Here is a 20,455-nt window from a genome sequence, read left to right as displayed (position 1 = left end):
GGTGTAATTTGACAACATCGTAAATAAAGGGACTACACACTCGCAGTATCAGCATCATTCTTATGCTTTTTCCCTATCTTCAGAACACAAATAAAAGGTTTTTATAAATAGCGAATAGTACCGATAAACGTTCGTCTATTAATTGATCTCTATTTGCCTGACTAACCGGAACCGATTGTTTGTTTTTTTCCAATTTGCATACGAATAAGGAACTATCCGCCTTTCCAACTATCTTGAGATGGAGAATGCGAAATAGAAAATACTTTAACCCAACAGAAGAAAGTTAAACTCGAAACTGGAGCATTAAAAACAACAGCAAATCGGCCAAGTTCTCGGTGACCACTACGCTGCCGAACGGTTGCCGAACAAACAGTTTCGTTCCGTTCCGAAGTTCCATTCCGAAAACCTTCAAACTTTGAAGTGAAAACATCCGAACCTACTGTATATAGAGGACCATTTGCACATTTTAGTTGATTAAACAATGTTCAGCGAAGGAAGTCGAGCGCCGAGCACCAGTGGCGTGTGCAGGGTCCGGCAAACAACGAAACCAACAGCAGACCCGCTAATTATTTCACAAAACTGTTGAAATTGAAACGCTCGGGCTGGAAAGGCAGACAGACTTAAGACTCCGTCAGCGACATGGGCCCAGCGTAAGGGATGTTTTCTTCCCGGGAAAGCGTTTAAAGTAAACTTTGTCGTTCACTTTTATGCTCGTTATGCTCGTTTTTCTCCGTTCCGCGTCACAATAACTGCTGCTGACCCAACGTCTATATACGTAATTAGTTCGTCTCGATGCCCTCCCAACGTAGGCCCAACCCCAGAGGGATATCGGCGGATTGGTCGGCCGATTGGCCACCCCCGGCCGAACAAAAAGGGTGTCTTGCAAGGCTAATGGGAACTAATTTGCCATTTTTCTCGTTTTTATCACCCCGAATCGAACCGAACGGTTTGGGGCAGAATGGGCGAAAACCGGACGCCCCATCAATGGTGGAAAAATCAAAGTGCGTTAAAGTGTTTTCCACAATTTCCCTCCCAATGCTTCCATTACGCCACCCGCCGCCGCTCCAGGTCCACCGGACCGGGCCAGCCGAACGCGCATTTTTCCGTCCCATTGATGGCCCAATCTGCCATTAAAATTATCATAAATTCTTGCAGGATTTTCCGAATGCTTTTATGCTCACTGGCTCATTCACGGCGAAACAACGGGGCTGGCCAACCGCCGACACAGCGCGGGAAGCGGCGGCATGCTTTTTTGTTGTGGTGGGCTTATGGCAAAATAAAGAGCGAAATATGAGGTGGACCAGAAAGCACCCCTTGGCCTTGGTTCCAGACATTCCGAGTGGATAAGCACCCGAGCACGACACCCGCAATCCACCCCGGATAATGATGATGGCACACTTCCCGGCGGAATCATTGATTGCCTTAATGACATTACTTTCGTTCCCGGTTTCCCGGTGCGTCGGGGTCGGCCCAAAATCGGCCGATTTCTTCCGATCAACTGGCGCTCTGGAACTTTTCGCCTAAACTCCGATAGAGTTATGCTTCACAGTGCTTTCAAAATGGCCGTCCCCAAAAACCTGACGGTCCGTCTCCCTGCTGTACGCAATCGACACATCCACAAATTCCATCAACGACGCCGTTTGTGTCGCATCAAACATTGGCCGTGTCGAGCGCTAGACGCAGGCTCTCGGGCTCACGCTGTACGAGCCCCAAAATGGATGACCCATAAACATTCGAATGGTATAATTCATAAAAATAATCGCTCGCAACACTGCCCAGTGTCCGCCCGTAGGGGCCAAACGTATTAAAAATAGATGAAATATGAGATAAGTTCCTGGCCATTCCTGTTCACCCGAGCATCGCTCGCCGGGGTGGCTGCTGTTCGGTTATTGGGCGTTGGTTGGGCCGCAATTTCCTATAGTTTGCAGTCAAAACCGAAAAACGACGGTAGCGAAAACAAAAATTATGTTTCGGTGGAAAAATGACTCGTAAATAAACAAGGCTCCTAAGCAAATATGGTTCCCCGCTGAGCGAAGAATTATGTCGGACCGAGTCGGGTGGTGAAAAACGACAACTAGCGGCTTCACTTGAGGACTAGAATGTGTTAAAGAACGGACCAATTCATTCGTGAAGCCCTGAAGCGCAACACATCCAGGGTGCCAGGAAGATGGTGGCAAATTATTTCGTCCTAACAACATTATCTCTACATCAGCCCGTCACGGGAAAACTCCTTAACGGCAGCGGCTAGGTAATTAGCGATTTGTGAAATTGGCGTAACTAATAGAGTGTGTTCCTGCCGCTCGTCAAGGTAAAGCCCAATCATCCCCAGCCTTCCTCCCCCCCTCCCGGAGCATAACTCACCAGAGTAACCGATGTGCATCGGTCGCGAAGATGACAGTTGATTACCGGCGCCTGGGCCTCCGCCGCCACCGCCGCCGGAGAGGCCCCCGCTACTGCTACCGCCGCCCAGCTCGCCCCCGCCGGCTTCGGCCCCCGCACCACCACCGCCACCGGTCTGGAACGAGGAGGTGGAAATCGTTGTCGTCGGGTACACCGGACCCGGAAGCCCGTCCAGGTCGGGCATCGGTGGATAGACGGGATCGCAGCATTCCCGCTCCGGGAACTCGCTCCCACTCACGACTCCGCCGCCGCCGCCGCCGCCGCCGCCACCGCGGCCGCTCGAATCCGGGCCACGTGGCACATCAAACGGTGGCCCGAGCAGTGCTGCCAGCAGCACCGTCGCACCGAACGGCAGCCAGCCGCGACCTCGTGCCGACACCTTCGTCCTCCTTCGGCCGAACGGCCGCCACCGAACACTGCCATCCGCCGCCGCACACTCTCCCACACCCGCTATCGCACTCGGCCCTTGACACTGCGTTACTGTCGCTTGCACTGCTGCCGTTGCTGCCGTTGCTGCTGCTGATCGCTGACGGCTGACTTCGGAACGGGCTCTCATTTTCCGCGAATCTTCTTCACTCCGGACTCGCTCATTCTAGTGAGCCTGCTGGAAACTGGAACTGCCACTCTAAGTCGTGTTGTTTTGGGACCTCTTCTGCCACCGCCTTCTGCTGCTGCTAGTTGACTCTTTCACTCCGGCGCAAGGTTTTCACCCCGGCCCAAAACCTACGCGGCCTACGGGACGAAGAAAAACGGAATGACGGTCTCCGAGTTTCCACTCCGGACCAACCACCGGGCGCTTGGGCGCTACCAGACGTTTCAATCAGAGCCCGAACCTGGGCCGCAGGGTGGCGCTTCCGGTGAACAGCGTGGCCCGGAGGCCATTACCGTTACCGGTGAAAGTTAATTAATAGAACGCACTGTGGGCCTGGGAATAGGATTTTTTTCTCCTTCTCCGGTTCTCGGTCGGTGAGTTTGTGTTTTTTTGTGCCGCTCGACGGGAGGATGGTAGTTTTGATTGGCCGCCGGCCCCGATTCTGTGGCGCTCGTGGGCGGCCATGCATTGCCACTGACCACTGAGTCCACTAAGTGTGCTGGTGTGCGTTAAAAATAATATCCCATCCCGGTTGATGGCCGTCGGGACCATTTTCGCCGTGAGCCCTCGTCAATATATCCTCAGGTGCGCCCGCGTTGCTTTGAATGGCTCATTACGGGTTGCTCATGGTCAAAACCGAACGTCTCCGGCCCACCATAAGTGTGGCGTATGGCCGTGGATTAATTGCAAATGGGCCGAATTGAGCTGGCCAACACGGCTAGCAAGCGAAGGTCGTGATTGCGATCGATTGCGGGTCCCTATTTTGCGGGCTGGAAGCCCTCGAGTCCCAGGCTCATGAATGTTCGATTGATAGACGCGCCTAAGTGGGGTCCCCAAATCGGAATGTCCACCCCAAAGCGGGCCGTCGATGGAGTGCGACTTTAATGAACTGGCGAAAAATCCTATCCCAAATTCGGGCCACGCCACCGCCGCACCGTTTGCCAAGCAAAAAAGGAGCGGGTCGGAGTAGAGCTAGGGCCGCAAACACATACTGCACCGCACGGTTGCGTGCACAGTGCGTCACAGTGACCCGCTTTTTCCCCGGGTCGACCGGATCCGGTCGGCTGCCACCTTTTAGGAGGTTTACCCCGAGACCAACTGCACCGAGTGGCCGATAGGTGGCCAAACGACGGTACATAAAATGCGCCCCCTGCTGCTGATGATGAGTCTGACAGCCGTTTCAGCCGGGTGTCCCTCTTTTTGCCCCCAACACACACTAACACACACACACACACACACACACAGATCGTGATGTTGCTTGCTGTGGCTCCAACCGACCGCGTACCGAGAGTTGGTGGCCATTAAAAAGCATTACGCTTTTTTCGGGCGAGTCAGGTCCTGTCGGGGCGAGGTTGGGCGAGCTTTGCATACACCACTCACCGGAATTAGCCTTCGGGCAGCCGTTGGCCGTCGAAAATGTGGTGCCACATAAATTCGCCAGGAAGGACCGGAGAAAGAAATAAATCGTCTCCAAAGACGACGCGGCCAGGAGCTCGTTACTTCGCAGGACAAACCCGTGCCGTTTTGCAGCCTGCCCGGTGCAGTTGCAGCTGCATCGTGTCAGACAACTCCAGCTGTGTGTGTTTATTAGATTTTATCCGCTTCACCGACTTCAGGCTTCGCAGTGCATGGCGCGCCACATCGTCCCACTGGCGGCACTAGAGTCCTGTTTGAGTTGTTCCTGTCGTTTTCTTGCTTTCGCAATATGTTTGATGTGCCCCCGGTTAACGCCGGAGCCGGCTCTAGCAGCCAATTATCTGCCGAAGCCGAAGAAGAGCGATCACCGAGTGTCGCTTCAAACGGACTCTGAACTCGTGGACTAGTGGACTCGCGAAGTGCGCACAAATCGAGTGTAACGTTCACATCCGCACGTGTTGGCGTCGGGTAATTGGCCGGATTAGTCCACCTTTTTTTCACGCCAACTTCCGACCGAATCGCCCGTGTCCGGTTCGGCAAACATTTCGCCAGTCCTCACCGATTCAGCGTGATTCGATTGATCTTTCTCCCTTAGACCGCCAGGACCTCGGGAACGGAGATTCCAAGATTCTCCTAGCCGAGTTCGAGTTCGAGCGTCGCTCGGACGCTCAAATTAATTAGACGCGAAATCGTGGCCGTCCCTCCGGCGTGCCGAAAAGTTTCGACGATTGACAAACTTGTTCGCAAAACTCAATTTCCGGTGGACGACGCCTTTAAAGCGGCGGGCACACGCCGGCGGCCCAACGTGGACCGTTCTCGGTGGGAAAAGTTCAAATTAGAATAATAAACTAATTATCTGCCAGCGACTGTTTGACGGCGACGACGGGCCGCCGAGCCGAGCAATCACATTTTTTTTGTCCTTGCCCCGCACAACACACACCGCAGGTTAGAGCTGCAGGGACTCCAAGTGGGGTCACTTCCAAGAAGTTCAAGGTTCCGAGGCACCGAGGTGATTTTCCGGACAACCGGACTTTCGGCCGGCAGCGCACCCGGCCAAATGATGTCACGCCCTCGGGGGAGGCTGCCTGTTACACACACACACGCGCGCGCACACACACCCATGCCAACATCTTCCTTCCTCCACCAGGCAGCCTGCCTGGTGGAGTGCAATCGTTCAAGAATGCAATTAAAATTCCTGCTTCGCGCCACCTTCGCGCCGGTGCATCGATGCATTGAATAATTTGTGCCACACAATTGCCGACCGTCCCTCCCACCAACACCACCCTGCCAGACCACGGCATGCCGTCGCCATCGCCGTGGTCGGGTTTCGCACTTCATTCGCAGACGCGCGCGCGCCCGATGGTTTTGGGGGGCGATGATGTATTTTCGAACCATCGTCAGAACAATGCTGCCAACCGTCGGGGCGGGGCGGGGAGTAGGTCGCCCATCGCCCATCACGTCGCACGTTGTTATTTTTCCGTTGCTCCCCGCAAACCGACGGGCACGACCCACCACGGTTTCGCCCTTTTTCTCTGCCCTGCCGCAGCGGATTCGGTGGAAGGATACGTGACGGATTCGGTTTCGCGTGCAGAAAAGGGCAAACGGCGTTGCTGGGGTGTACCGCAAAAACACGCGAAAGGCCCCCGGCACACACACACACACGCGCGCACAAAGACAGATAGCCCGAGGTGAAATTATTATGCTCTTTGCCTGCGCCCATTTTTCGCCCAGTTTGGGTCGTGCGGTTCTTTTCGGTGCCGATCGGTCAGGAACGGAGCCCCTAAGTGGGCTCCACGGGAGACTCCGGACCGTTCGGAGCGGCAATTGTCGGTTGGTTCGTAATGAGGTTCGCTTTTCGGCTTTTCGGGTGGACTGTTGGTATATTCAAAAACTGGCCACACGCTAATGACGATTTCTTGTATGCCGTTCGCGTTCATGTTGTATTGTTGGCCGGGGGACGATTCGCGACCGAACTTTGTGAGCTTTCCATTTTTCCTGACCTAACACAATGTGACCACCATCGGAAGCAAAACAATCACTGAGATCACGGAGGGAACGGTGATTCCCGGACGCTGCACAATAATCGGTTAGCGCCGGCATGGGAATGCCGCACACCACGGCACCACTGAATTCGCTGCCGCAACACTCTGATAGTAATTATGCTTCACACGACCTAGGGGGGGGTCGCTAAACACGGCTCCCTGGAGAGCCGGGCCCTTAGGGTCGGTAAAAACCCTCCACAAGCACCTTCCAGCTGGTGCCACTTCACGCGACGCTTGGCCTACACGGCGCTCACCCTAAACTGCCCGGAAAACCCGCAAATTGCAGAATAAAGAACGACAGGACGTGGCGCTAGCGCGTTTTCACCGGGCGCTCACGACACTTGGGACGGTCCTTTCGCAACTGACGTTCGATGGGGCCGTAAACGATGCCCGCAACCACAACAAACACGAGCACGAGTGGCGATTTTCATCGTCGTCCTCGTCGTGCGTCCTCGTCGTCGCCGTGCGTCGAGTGGTCTCGCTCTGGCGCTCGGTTCGCGCAAAAGAGACGCAAACCAAAACAACGCACTCGCGAGCCGGAGCTTTATGCTGCCGAAGCCGAACCCGGAGCTTTCGAGCGAGACAGTCGGATGTCGGTTCGCTTTCCCCAGCAATTCCCGGAGGACTCGCGGGCTGTACTAAAAACAGCCGCGGTTACGACAGACGACACTGTGAAACGGAGTTATAGAATATTGGAATTTGCTCATGGCGTTGCCAATTTCGGACATAAAAACATAGCTGGGGACGGTGGTATTAGTCGAACTTTGACCACGATGGGAATTTAGATAAATAGAAATCGAAATAAATCTGTAGATTTGACTAAAAAAAAACTATGATGCACAGCACATCCGTCAAGAAGTTTCCGATAGGGTAATTTGTTTCTAGCGCCACATCTAGGGCCAAAGACATTAGACGGTTTCATTTATCGATTTGTTTGGTTAATTTCAAATTTCACCTAAAAATCCAATAATCTTTGCTTACTGTTGACTTTGAAAAGATTCGTTCCATGCTGAAACCGGTACTTATTGATCGACGTGCGCGGCTGGCGCTATGTCTAGGTCATGGAGGCGCCAGGTAACCCTTTTCGGTGGTTAAAGTAACGCAATTTGCATGACTCATGACTCGTCCACTGCTCGTCTGAGGAAACGTTAAACCAGCCGAGCACGCCGAGTACCCCGTAGGGTTTGCGCGCAGTTTGATTGTTGTAAAGTTTCGCGTAACGCGATCCGCGTTACAGGACCCGGTTCGCCGGCTCGGGGGAGCATTGTTAATCAAATCAGTCTCTCCTCAGTCTAACCAACCGACCGACGTACCGGGACGCCGTACGGCGGGACGGTATCTCAATCTTTGCGCAAACTATTCACATCATTCGCCCGTTTTGACGGTGTACGGTCGAGTGCCTTGAGACAGTGCCGGTGCAGCGGCCGACTAAGGTGGCCCACCTTAGCTGCATGTTGGTGCAGGTTGCGTGCTGTGTGGAAATTTATGCATCCTGCCGCCAAGCACCCGCCACGCGAGTTTGAACGAGCGGAGTCGCTGGCCAGCCGCGGTCGTTTGCGGTCACCCGTCCCGACGACAGGTTGCGAGGTGGCATGTTTCGAGTGGTACACGAAATTCTTGTGCCACATTCCCGGGAGCCCGGGATGAGGTCAGGGTGACGACATAACGTCGTTACTTTTTTTTCGGTTTTTTTTTTTCGTTCGCCCTAACTCACCTTCCACTGGACGTCTGCATCTTGACGGTAAATAAGCCGTGTCAAAGATTTCTTCCTTACAGCCACACAAACACACAGCGACATTGATTATAATGGCAAAAGAGTTTTTTTTTTTTCGTACCTTTACCTTTAAAGGACACCCAAAAGAGCCGTTGGCCAGGAGACGCCGCTGACTCCCACAGTCCCCCAGACTTCTTCGCACGGAAAAAAGGGGAGTTTTGAAAGCCAACGTGTTTTGGGTCCGAAAAGCGATACAACACCCGCAACTTAACATAAATCTTGGCCCCTCGGCGCAACTACGTTCGGCGTTCGGCGGGAATGGGGAGAAAATATGCAGCTAAACTTTAACCTATCGGTAAAAGTTCAGCGTGTCCTTATCGTCTCCGGTCGCGAAGAAATGCATTTCCAGGTTGGTGTTACCTTGCAGGCGGCAGAAAGCACGCCTAACATGTTTATGCACCACTCTTTATGATCCCCGTTTTTATAACTACGGCACTTTATATAACTTTGTTTTTACTTTGTTTAGTAAGCAATTTCTCTTGACGGTAAGCCATCTTTGTTAAATTTAAGTGATGAAAAATGATATGTTAAACGTCAACCAACCCAGCAGATGATTTCATCTTTCACTGGTACGTTTTGTGAAACGCTGGTTAATTAAATCGTACAACTTGAACCTAAGAACATTTGGGTTTGGTTGTTAGGAAGTATTTGCGCAAAGAAGCCCAACTAGCAAACAAGATATTACAATATGTAGTACATACAATCCAAAGAGTTTCCCAAAGTCAATGACCAAACGTCAATTGTGCACGTATCCAATCGTTATAAAACCCATTAACAGATGGCACACCAAGCTTAGACAGCAATTCGTTTAAAAAACCCAAGTTAAATATGTTGCTTATATACTGAAAAATAATGTGAATGTTATATGAATCCCACGAACGGTAAATATAATTTAACCATTTACTGAATGTGCCATCACAATATTTAGTTATCGGCGCAGATCTTCGTCGATTTTCACATCGTGAAAGATCTGCGCATCGCAGATTGTGCGTCATAAACAGGGGATTTCATTGCGAACTTTATATTAAATTTACTGCACTAGGGGAGAAACAAGTTTTACCATGCCAAACGTCACTTTTTCGTGTTTTTTGGTAAAATACTCAGGTGATCAATTTCAGTTAATTAACAGCTTCAAAATCCAACAATTACCCGCGAGGATTATGAAACAAAATGCTTATAAACGCTCTATTTGATGGTCCCCTTATAGTGGCGTTTCCTAATCCACTTCACGGTCCCGAAAGCTATGACGACTGAGCTGTAGGACTGTAGATAAATCAAAACGGTGGGCCAGGTTCGTCACAAGTCCTGACACAAAGATAATGATAATTCCCAGGCTTAACCTGGCCACAGTGCGCGCACTTTCGCTGAAATTGAAGAACCGGCAGCCATTCCCGTTGGGGGTCCTAAGGATACTCGGAACGGCCTTCCGGAAGAGTAGCTTAGCGATTGTTGCAATTAATTCCCCATTGCTTGTCCGTGAGGGAGAAATGGAAAAAAGATAGCAAAATCCTCCTGGAATTCACTGGAAGTCAGTCGTCATTTTTGACCGCTTACTGCCCAGTACCCAACATGGCGATGAAGTCCACCTAATCCGGCTGTTCAAGGGACTGACATTTCCTGGGCGTGTGCTAGCTTTTTTTTACTTGGTCGCTAGCCAACACGAAGGAATCGCAAAGTTGACTTTATCCCGGCTGAGCCGTGCCCGAGGTTCGCGCAGTGATTTGGAAGCCTGTTTGGGGTGGACGGAAACAAATGCGGGTATCGGTGTCATACAGTTGTCACGAATTGTCAAAAAGTGTAACACGAACCGGCGATTTATGTGCCATAGTATTATGATACTTTCACGTTTTGCCCCACCAGACCTTCGGTGGGTTGTTTGAACAGGTTAAGAGCCGCGATCCAGTCCAAAACATCGTAAATACCAAACCAAATAGGGTATTTTCATACTTGTTGGGGAAGACGTCGAAAATGCGTGCTCGTAGATGGTTAATTTCGAACAATTCACCCATCAATGCACAATAATTTTTTTAAACAATCCGAAATTAATTTTACTGTTATATCTGCACTGTTATATCTGCATCTGCACTTATAACTGCATTTTGTACTTAAAAAAGAAGCTTTAGTTTTTACTAGTTGTGAATTATTTATGATCAAATTTCATGCTTTTTTTCAATATATGATTCTGGTAGTTTTCAAATGTGAGAAAACCAATGAATATTTTTATTCAGCAACTTTCGTTAACTTTTAATATAGTTTAGTCAATAAGTGGTTCGTTAAAACCAACTATGCAATGTTACAAAAGTTTGGCTCTTAACTTTTTAACTTTAACTATAATTATTTTAATGTACTATTTCTTTTTGATAAACAATGCTATCGGGATATACTAATTGTTATAGTAATATGATTAAACTTTATTATTCATCTACAATAAATACTAGGTCTATACGTTGAGATGTGAACTGTTCAAAAGATGGCTGTACCTGACGATTGAGACTTCCCAGTTTTGCTGTTCATTCATCATTACCTTGTTTTGACATCAGGTAAATGATTTCAGGTCGAAACAAAAATTATTTCGGTATGCAACCCATCAATAAAAGGGTTAAACTATGTCCACTTTTGTGCCTGAAAATGACGTTTTGCGGGGATTATTATTTTTCTGCTCCTCTTGAAGAAAGCTGCTTCGGAATCGCACCAAATGCTTGTCGGGACTTGTGTTTGGAAGATCGCAGTGCTTTAAGTGGTTTAAAAAATTCCAAAATGGCGATTTTGACTTTACAAAAAAGAAGCGTCCAAGGACTTCAAAAAACGGTTTTTCTGATGGGACAGAAAGGTGTGGTGTTTCACAAGCTCCCAAAACCTTATGCAAACGTTAATTCTGATCGCTACTTATAACAAATGCCCTATGTGAACCATGCATTGATCGAAAAACGACCAAAAAGCCAATTTGTTATCAACAATGGAGGCGCCTAGTAGGCCGTGGAATCAAGCACCTGGCGCCTAAAAAAGCAAAAATGTTTCAGGATACTTTCAAATCACTTGGATGGGAGCTGCTATTCCTCCCCGCGTTATTCACCAGACTTGGCTCTTTCCGAATATCATTCATTTTCATCGATGGGACACGTATTGGCTGAGCAGCCCTTCGTTTTTCTACGAGGAAGTCGAAATGGGATGACTAATTAGTTTACTTAAAAAGTCGAAGAATTCTTTCCTCTGGAAATCCATGATTTAGCAGAGAAATAGGAGAAATGTATAGCTAGCAATGGCACATACTTTGAATAAAAAAGAAAATCGCATAAAAATTTTAGAAACATTTTTTGTGTGTTAAAAACAGTTCACTTCTCAACGTATAGACCTAGTATATTCAAATTGGTCCAACAATAACGGAGTCCTCAACTACTCTAATTTATTAAAAACTACCTGATTTGTTTTTATGCGAAGACGTCGACGAACCGTACCATCTAAGTATAGATTATGATTTATTGAAGTGTCTAGTTTGATGTTGAATTTTACAATGTGAACCAATTTAAATTAGAGATAATTTTAGGCTCAATCTCAAAGTCCTAAGAATGTCCAACCTTTGCTCAAACTGTACTTAAAAGCCTGATAATAACCACTCCAAAAATAGAGCACTTCTAACAAAGCCATCGGCTGTTTCGAGAAAATTAAACCAACCGATCTATTCTAGAATCATCTTTAATAATGGAACGTATATCGATCAGCGCCTATTATGGTACGGATCTTCATTCGTACAGGACACCGGACATGAAGCGTACAACCCTAAAATGGTTCCAACGGAATGGGACCATCCCGCTGACCGACCGTTCAATCGATTCAGTTCTCTTTCACTCACACAAACACACACGCTACTGCACACACGGCAATTTGAGCTAATCAAACTCACGCTCTCATCGATTTGCATGTAAAAGACGGCGCACAGCAGATGCCGAAAAAAGTATAATTTTCAAAATGAGCCACAGAGACAGAGTGAATGGAATCAAGCCTTTTACGTTTAGCCATCCACAGGGAAGCGCATTCGAAACCCGCACAGAATGGTAAACAATAGAAAGGACATGAGGCAGGGGGAGCGCGGGATGACGCTGCAGTTGCGAAAGGACGAAGGCGCCCTACCCAGGAGAGTGACCCAATCGAAGGACAGCTGCCGTACATAATATGCTGATTATCAATCAATTGAGACGAAAATAATGAAATTTTTCCACATTAATGATCGCCAATGGCCCTTGCCCGGGACCGGGGCAGGATCTCGGCTTAGCGGTGCAGCGCCGGACAGCGTCAGTCGTGCAACATTGCAAACGGCTTGGCCGGGCACCCAACCCAGTGTGTGCCACTTTTTCGTCCTTTAAAAGAACCAGCCCAAGGGTGCATATTTTGGGTTGTGGATGCTATTTCCATCGTTGCTCCGGGGGCCATCGGTGGAAAACATGGCAGAAAAGCATGTTCGGGACCGTGGCCGTACAAGGGTAATGTGAAAGTTTGGTCCCAACATGCACACACACCACTCAGCCGAGCATGACTTCTGTCGCTGTTTCGTATGTAGTTGGCCCTGCCACTGCAAAGCGGAAGAAAATCGGAGCATAAAAATGTGGAACCATATTCAGTTCCGGTGCATATGCAATGCTATTAAAAATCGTTGATCATGGGTAAGTAAATCATGGCCCCGCACCAGGGCCCGGCAGTGACCGCACCGGAAAAGTAGCAGTTCGGTGACCGGGGCGCACACACCGAAGGCTAATTATAATTTAATCGTGCAAATTTGCATTCGCACCACTTGCAGCGAAAAGCTCCTTCTGAGGAGCTTTTCAGCCGAGCCTTTGCGCCCAGACGGGACCGACGAAGGCAGGTAATGGAGTGTATGATACGCCACACAAAGTTGTGGCGAGCGAACACCGGAAGCAACCGGTAATGTCGTTGCTTCACGTTGACCGCTACCACGCTCGTACACAACGTTTTATGAAGTGAACAATTATTCATTTTCCCGTCCCTTGGCGGACCGAACTGTGGTCTAGCAACAACAACACACGACACGATGATATATTTAAAAGAAAAAGTGGACTAGAGTTTCGGAAAGCATTGCTTTTCGTTGTAGCAAAGCATTTTCACATGCTCTCGTTTACCTCTGGCGAAGTTTGGCATGCTGAGGGCAAGTTGATTTCTGTTTAATGTTAGTCACTTTGTCCCTGTCAGCCAATATTGTTGTTTCGTGTGTAGGTTTCTGAAAGATGTTTAGCTGCTAGCTATAAGATTGCATAACTCGTTACTAAAACAAACATATTGTAATTACAAATACAATCGCGAACCACCATGCGTCTCCATTTGTATTTGTTTTACATAGTATCATTCATTCACTATTTATTAATAATCATCAACAGTACTTATAACTATTGATAACAAGAGCCATAAACTGGAGTGAATGTTCATCATAAAAATTAGCAACTAAAACTACTTTTAGCTAAATTAGAGAAAGAATTTTTACCAACTATTTAAATCAACGTTCACATAATTGAAAAATAAACATTCAGGACAATCTACGATTACCAATTATGCCATGGCACACAAATCAGCTGATCAGTTATTTTGCCGCCAAAATTCTAATTCTAGTTTCCGGCTAACCGTGAATGCATTGGTATATAGTCGTAGCTGGTAGTGTGGCACATTCTTGGTCCGTTTTCGTCACCAGCAGCAGAACGAAATAAACTATACGTCCTGAGCTGAGCGTGAAACGTTTGAAACATCGGGAGAGCAAAATGTCAAAGGAGAGCTTTCCGATGTTTTGCACGTGCTTTATTTTACTTTCTTGCCCACCATTCAACTGCGAGAGTCTCTGGCACCAGACTAAATTCTCTCAATTGACACGAAACAATAGAAACAAGTGGGCATGCTATCTCTTCGATTTGTAACGACTGGTAAAATATAATATAACGATAGATTTATAAAGCGATTGTTCGATGCGCGAATACAACGGCGACTGTTTGTATTGATAAAACCTTTTGCTAAAAAAACGTCTGCCGATCTCCTATTCTGTAGCGTAATCACTATGTAAGAAGTGAAACGATCTTAAAAAAAATTAAAATATGTTTACTAGGTCGATGCGTCGAGATTCGGAATTTGTTTGACACACAAAAATGTTTATAAAATTTGAATGCGATTTTCTACATTGTTCAAAGTATGTGCCATTGCTAGCTATACATTTCTCTTATCTCTCTGCTAAATCATGGATTCCCAGAGGAAAGAATTCTTCGACTTTTTAAGTAAACTAATTAGTCTTCCCATTTCGACTTCCTCGTAGAAAACGAAGAGCTGCTCAGCCAATACGTGTCCCATCGAGGAAAATGAATGGTATTCGGAAAGAACCAAGTCTGGCGAATAACGCGGGGAGGGATAGCAGCTTTCATCCAAGTGATTTGATAGTATCCTGAAACAGTTTTGTTTTTTTGGGCGTCTAGTGCTTGATTCCACGGGCCACCAGGCGCCCCCATCGAAACCCCCTAGAATTGCATTTTGGTCATTTTTCGATCAATGCATGGTTCAAATTGATCATTTGTTGTCAGTAGCGATCGGAATTAACGTTTGCATCAGATTTTAGGAGCTTGTGAAACACCACAACTTTCTGTCCCACCAGAAAGTTCGTTTTTTGGAGTCCTTCAAGGCTTTTTTTTGTAAAGTCAAAATCGCCATTCTGAAATGTTTTAAACCACTTAAAGCACTGTGATCTTCCAAACACAAGTCCGGAAAAGCATTTGGTGCGATTCCGAAGCAGTTTTCTTCAACAGGGGCAGAAAAATAATAATCCCCGCAAAACGTCATTTTCAGGCACAAAAGTTGACATAGTTTAACCCTTTAAATGATGGGTTGCAAACCGAAATATTTTTTTCTTCGACCTGAAATCATTTACCGGATATCAACACAAGGTAATGATAAATGAACAACAAAACTGGGAAGTCCCAATCGGCAGATACAGCCATCTTTTTAAAATTCCGAATCTCGACGCATCGACCTAGTAATACTTTTACTTTACACAGTTTAAAACATGCGAAACAATTGTAGCCATAAATTTTTTATAGCCAACTTTATGCTATGCAAGTTTTGAAAGCTCATACAGTATGGCTTAATTTTCGTGTGCTTTGGTAGGATACACTACCGAAAAACGTAAGCTCTAATGATTATAGTACGTACCATAAAACCGCAACATTCGAACATTGCGCATGACAAGGCTGAAGCTTTTACGTTCCAAAACAACCTATGTTCTAAGAGTGAGTGTACCGGATCAGAAAAGCTTGTAAGTTTTGTCCTTAGAACATACCCAACGAACTGAAGAGTGACATCTTTACGAGAGAATGGAAGCTTTATGGCAAACCGCACACCCACTCGAAGACACGGATTATTTAGAGATATCCGAAAAACCAACCCTGTGGGAGGCGTACAGGATGCATAACCATCAGCCCCCCCTACGAAACATTTACGTTCCCTTTCAAGGTCATTCAATGTTTGCACCTGACACCACCCACCGAGAAATGGCTTCCTTCCTGTGTAACGACGCCGGTGGCGCCTCCAGGCAGTGTGTTGAATGGATTAATGTTGCTTGAAATGATTCGGAAAAAAGAATCCGTCGAAACCGCAACTACCGTACGCCGCCTGAGCACAGTGAAGTGCAATTTTTGAAGCGCGAGTTTGACTCCACACAAAACAAAACAAAAAGCAGAAAACCTATAAACAGGTTGTTTACTTACCGAGGATGGAAACGATGAGAAATATTCTCACCAACGTCACCAACATGTTGATATGTGTTCGTTACTTCTTTGTACGTTCTGGTCACCGTCGTCGTCGTCGTCGTAGTTTTATGCTGCGCTTTCAACACTCTGCTTGAGGGTTCGCGAAGGTGTGGGTAACCGTTGACGTTGACCCCGCTTTCTCAAGGCCTGTCGATGATTCGCTTGCGCGATCAGCCCGTGTCGTCAAACCGCGGAACGGCGGGGAATTAATTTTTCCACTCAAACCGTGCGGCTGGTTGCGGTTCAGCTGGTCGGAAAGAATAGAAGAGACAAAAAAGCACAAGGCTGAATGAATAAAAGTAGCCATAAAACTGGAGCACCGTTTAGTGTCCTTAAGCATGTGGCAATCGTGGCACGGCGAGTCCTTATAACCCAGTCTGACGCCCAGCATGAAGGTGCAATCATAAGCGTCGTGCTCATCATCACGCCGGTCGGGACGCGGGTTGATTAAAAGAGAGTGTGTCACCAAAGGGTCGTTTAGTCGACCGGAAGCGAGCGGAATCGAGATGGGTACCACGAGCTACTCCAGCACAAGACCAGACGCATTTATGGTTGTATTGGGAATTTTACGATCCCTGTTGCTCCATCCATTGCACGGCCGCTCTCAGACAGTAGCCTGGCCTTTTGCGGCCCAGGCCCATTCGGTGTCGTTTCGCGAATGCTTCGAAAAGGGTTTGAAATAGGGTTCGTAACCGTTATTAGACGGTCCGAGAAGGTGCATCACGGAATTATCGTAACCAGGCGCCCTACTGTTGGTGGGAATGGTGATGAAATCGTATTAATTAACGTAACTTTTCGAGCGGCATAATCCGCTTTACTGGGCCCTAGGACGGCCGCTAGTGCTAACCGGGCCAAACGAGGACAAAATCAGTCCACTCTGTCAATACCACTACTTTATATCGCTCAACACAATGATTTGGACCCGAAGTGTTTTTGAAAGCAAATTTAGTGAATAGATAGAGACTGGAACTTGGAATACATTTATTATACAGTTATAACACATCCATGGCCATCCCGTACTATGAAAAGATGCATACTGCTGGATCAAATCCGCAAACGACAGTTGATTTGTACGATGGAGCCCGTCCGCAAACGTCCTATGCCCGTTTAATTGACATACTAATGGACCTCATGCTTTATTTCAATGATTGATAAAACAATTACGATTGGGTGTAATGAACGTTTGGTTATATTTCCAATAATCAGGTTTGCACCACTCATGGTAAATTAAATAGTATGAATAGGATGGAATGAAATAGTAAAAAAAAACACTAGAGAATCAAGGCCGCAGTTTGGCAATAAACTACTTACATTAAATTATTAAAATACACAATAATACTGTCCATGTAAATTCGCTTTGTATGATGCAATTGAGCCACAGGTCGAGATTGCATGTAAAACCAAGCTGCAAAACAGTTTGGGCGTATCTGTTCCGGTTCTAGCATAATCGATTCAGGCACACAACGGAGCGCATCCTTGCCAGAAGGCAAAATGCTAGAAGCGTAAAAGATGAACCCAATCCGGGGGCTTCCATACAAATGAGAGGTACTCTTGGACATTGATTTTTCTCCATTTTACTCTAAAGGGCCTCTTACACAGACGGTGCTGTGCTGTTTGTGGCCCATCTTCTCCCGTGGGGATATGTTTGGCACGTTCGATTTGCGAATCGTGCTCAAGCACGAAGCAGTCGGTTTCCGGAACGTGTTATGCGTGAAGAAATCGACCAATCATCCCAAGGTTAGTGGCATACCCTAACCGGACCTATGCCACCGTCTAGGTGTCTAATGAGCCGAAATGAGAGGGAAAAATATGCAATAAAAAATGTGGACCACAGCATACGAATACCCGGTGGTGGTTCTTTGTGGATCTCCTCAGGAAGCACAGAAGAAACAACTGCCCAAGTTGGGCAGATGCTTCAGCATCAATGAATCAATCAGTATCGAATGGGAGAGCGATGGCTCATTGATTGGGTCGAACGATACCGGTGCGTCGGATCCTTGGAGATATTCAATAGGTGATAAATCCTGCAAGGGATCGTATGTAAGTTACTTAAAAAAGGCTATTTTGCAGTTAACGACAACCTAGAATGAAGGTTAGTCAAAAACAGTATGATAATAGAGTCGATTTCTTTTAGAACTTTTTTTTCAATTTCCTCGATTTTCCAATTTTCAACTGCATAAAATGTCTATGTTGTTCGATATGTTTTCTTCTTCCTCTTACTACTTCCTTTTAACAATGTGACATTTACTGTATACGTTAACCTCAACTAAACACGCTCAGTCTTTCCGTACGAAATTCGCTACTAATAAGCCCCATATTTTCCCAATTGTAGCTTTCCCCTAAGATCCAAGACAATCATTCTTGAGAGTGCAAAATGAGGGTTGGAGCGACGAGAAAACCAGGTTATCTGAAACACTCATTTACCGTCCACCTGGCGCACAAGGATAACGCCCTTCGTATAGCCGCCATTTTCCGACAACAAGGTACGGCTAAATAGGAAACAAGGTGAGAGTGGTAGTGCGTGGGACAAGGGGTGTTTGAGAAGAATTTGGGACTCCTTCATCAATTATTTATCAAAAGTATGTCCCAAATTAGCTATTTCGGCGAACTCTCCCATCGCATTTTGCTTCCGCAGCAGATTTTTATATCCTTGTAGGCCATCAAATTTGCATCCAAAGACGAACGTGACGAGCACGATGAAAAGAGTTACAGTGTCTACGAAGCATTTTATGTTGAATGAAAGGTGTTATACATAAGAATACGATCGTACTAGTCCATCAGTATGAAAATTCTAAAAACATTTTCAAAGAGATGTTACGGATAGTACGAAAACATCAAGTTGAGGTAGTGACAACCGTGCAATACATTTTTTTTTTTAAACCATAAAACGTTGTAAAATGCAAATGCAAAACATAGGATAAATTCTATGAAATTTGGCTAGTGGTAGGGAGTGGTATTCTTGAAAATATCAGACTGGGGAAAAAGTAATCCATTATTTTCTCGGTAGATGACTTTAGTGATCGATATCTCGTGAAGTATCGATCGTACAGTTTTAAGTTTAGGCTTGTTTTAAAGCTGATACTTCACACTTGAAAAGATGCTTTCACTGTTTATTGTTTGTTCCATTCGTTTGTGAGTTATAGGGTGTAAACAATGGAAGTCACCAAAGAAAAAATTGGGTATATTTTACAATTTTTCTTTGAAAAAGGCGAAAATTCAAGTTAGGGCGCTGAAATTTTGCATGATGTTTATGGTCCCGATGCTCTAACAGCTAGCGACGTTAAATTTTGGTTTCGTTGACCCTATTCAGTTATTTTTTATGTTAAAGTCTAGGCAGATACGTCATCGAAAATGTCGATAAAATCACAAAAATAATCAAAGTTGATCGGTATGTTAGTAGTCAGAGCATCGATCAGGAGCTGAAGATTAACTATCAAATAGTTTTAAGCCATTTGCGCAAAGCTGGATTCACAAAGATGCTCGATGTTTGGGAGCCACCCTATTTACACCAAAAAGCATGATGGATTGAATGGCGATCTGCGTAATTTTGGCCAAACGGAATGAAATCGAACCTTTTCTTAAACGGATGGGTACTGGGGATAAGAAATGAGATACATACGATAATCCTGTCTGAAAATGATCGTGATCTAAGCGTGGTGAAGCAGCTTAACCGGTGATCAAACCAGGACTCACGGCTAGCAAGGTTCTACTGGGTATATGGTCGGACTCGAAAGGAACCGTTTATTATGAGTTGCTTCCGTGTAGTCAAACACTAAATTCGAATCCCTACTGTCAATGACTGCACCGTTCGAAGCTGGCAATTGACCAGAAACGACCAGAATCGGCCAACGGAAGAGATGTTGTGTTCCATCAGGACAACGAAATGTCACGCACGACTTTAGTGACTCGCCAAAAAGTCCGGGAGCTTGGTTGGGACATTAAAATGCATCCACCGTATAGTCCAAACCTTGCACCAAGCGATTGACACCTTTTTCGCGCATTATAAAATTTCCTGAGTGATGAAAAACTGAGATCAAAAAAGGGTTGTAAAAATGGATTGCTCCAGTTTTTCGTCAACAACGACTAAGCCTTTTACAAAAGAGGCATTACCAACCTACCTTTGAAAAGACAACAAATTTTCCAACAAAACGGTACATATTTGACGTAAATCGAACCATCGGAAGTATCTTAAATAATGTTTTGAATTTGACCCAAAAATAATGGATTACTTTTTCCCCAACCTTATATGTTAATGAATTCACATATCTATCGTCTTTTTATTACGCTTACAAGAGTTACACAATGTTCGTTCATTAACCAGCCAATCTCTGTGTGTCTGCCAGTCAAAACGTACACTTCGGTATGGGCAAAATGGTTGGCTTATCAAGCATCATGAGACTCCCGACCAGGGACATATTCACGCCACATCGACATCACGTAGTAG

General features: G+C 46.4%; 1 protein-coding gene across 1 annotated transcript; it reads right to left on the bottom strand.

Annotated features, from left to right (window-relative positions):
* Positions 1-2,361: 2,361 nt before the first annotated feature.
* LOC128275959 (uncharacterized) lies at positions 2,362-2,956 on the bottom strand (the record flags this gene model as incomplete). Its single annotated transcript, XM_053014429.1, has 1 exon — positions 2,362-2,956. A coding segment is annotated over exon 1 (595 nt), but the record flags the coding sequence as incomplete, so codon positions are not given.
* Between the last annotated feature and the right edge of the window lie 17,499 nt (positions 2,957-20,455).

The sequence above is a fragment of the Anopheles cruzii genome, unplaced genomic scaffold, assembly GCF_943734635.1.
Source record: "Anopheles cruzii unplaced genomic scaffold, idAnoCruzAS_RS32_06 scaffold00078_ctg1, whole genome shotgun sequence".
Lineage (NCBI taxonomy): Eukaryota > Metazoa > Arthropoda > Insecta > Diptera > Culicidae > Anopheles > Anopheles cruzii.
Note: the sequence above shows the minus strand (reverse complement) of the source record. Positions and strands in the feature narration are given on the sequence as shown.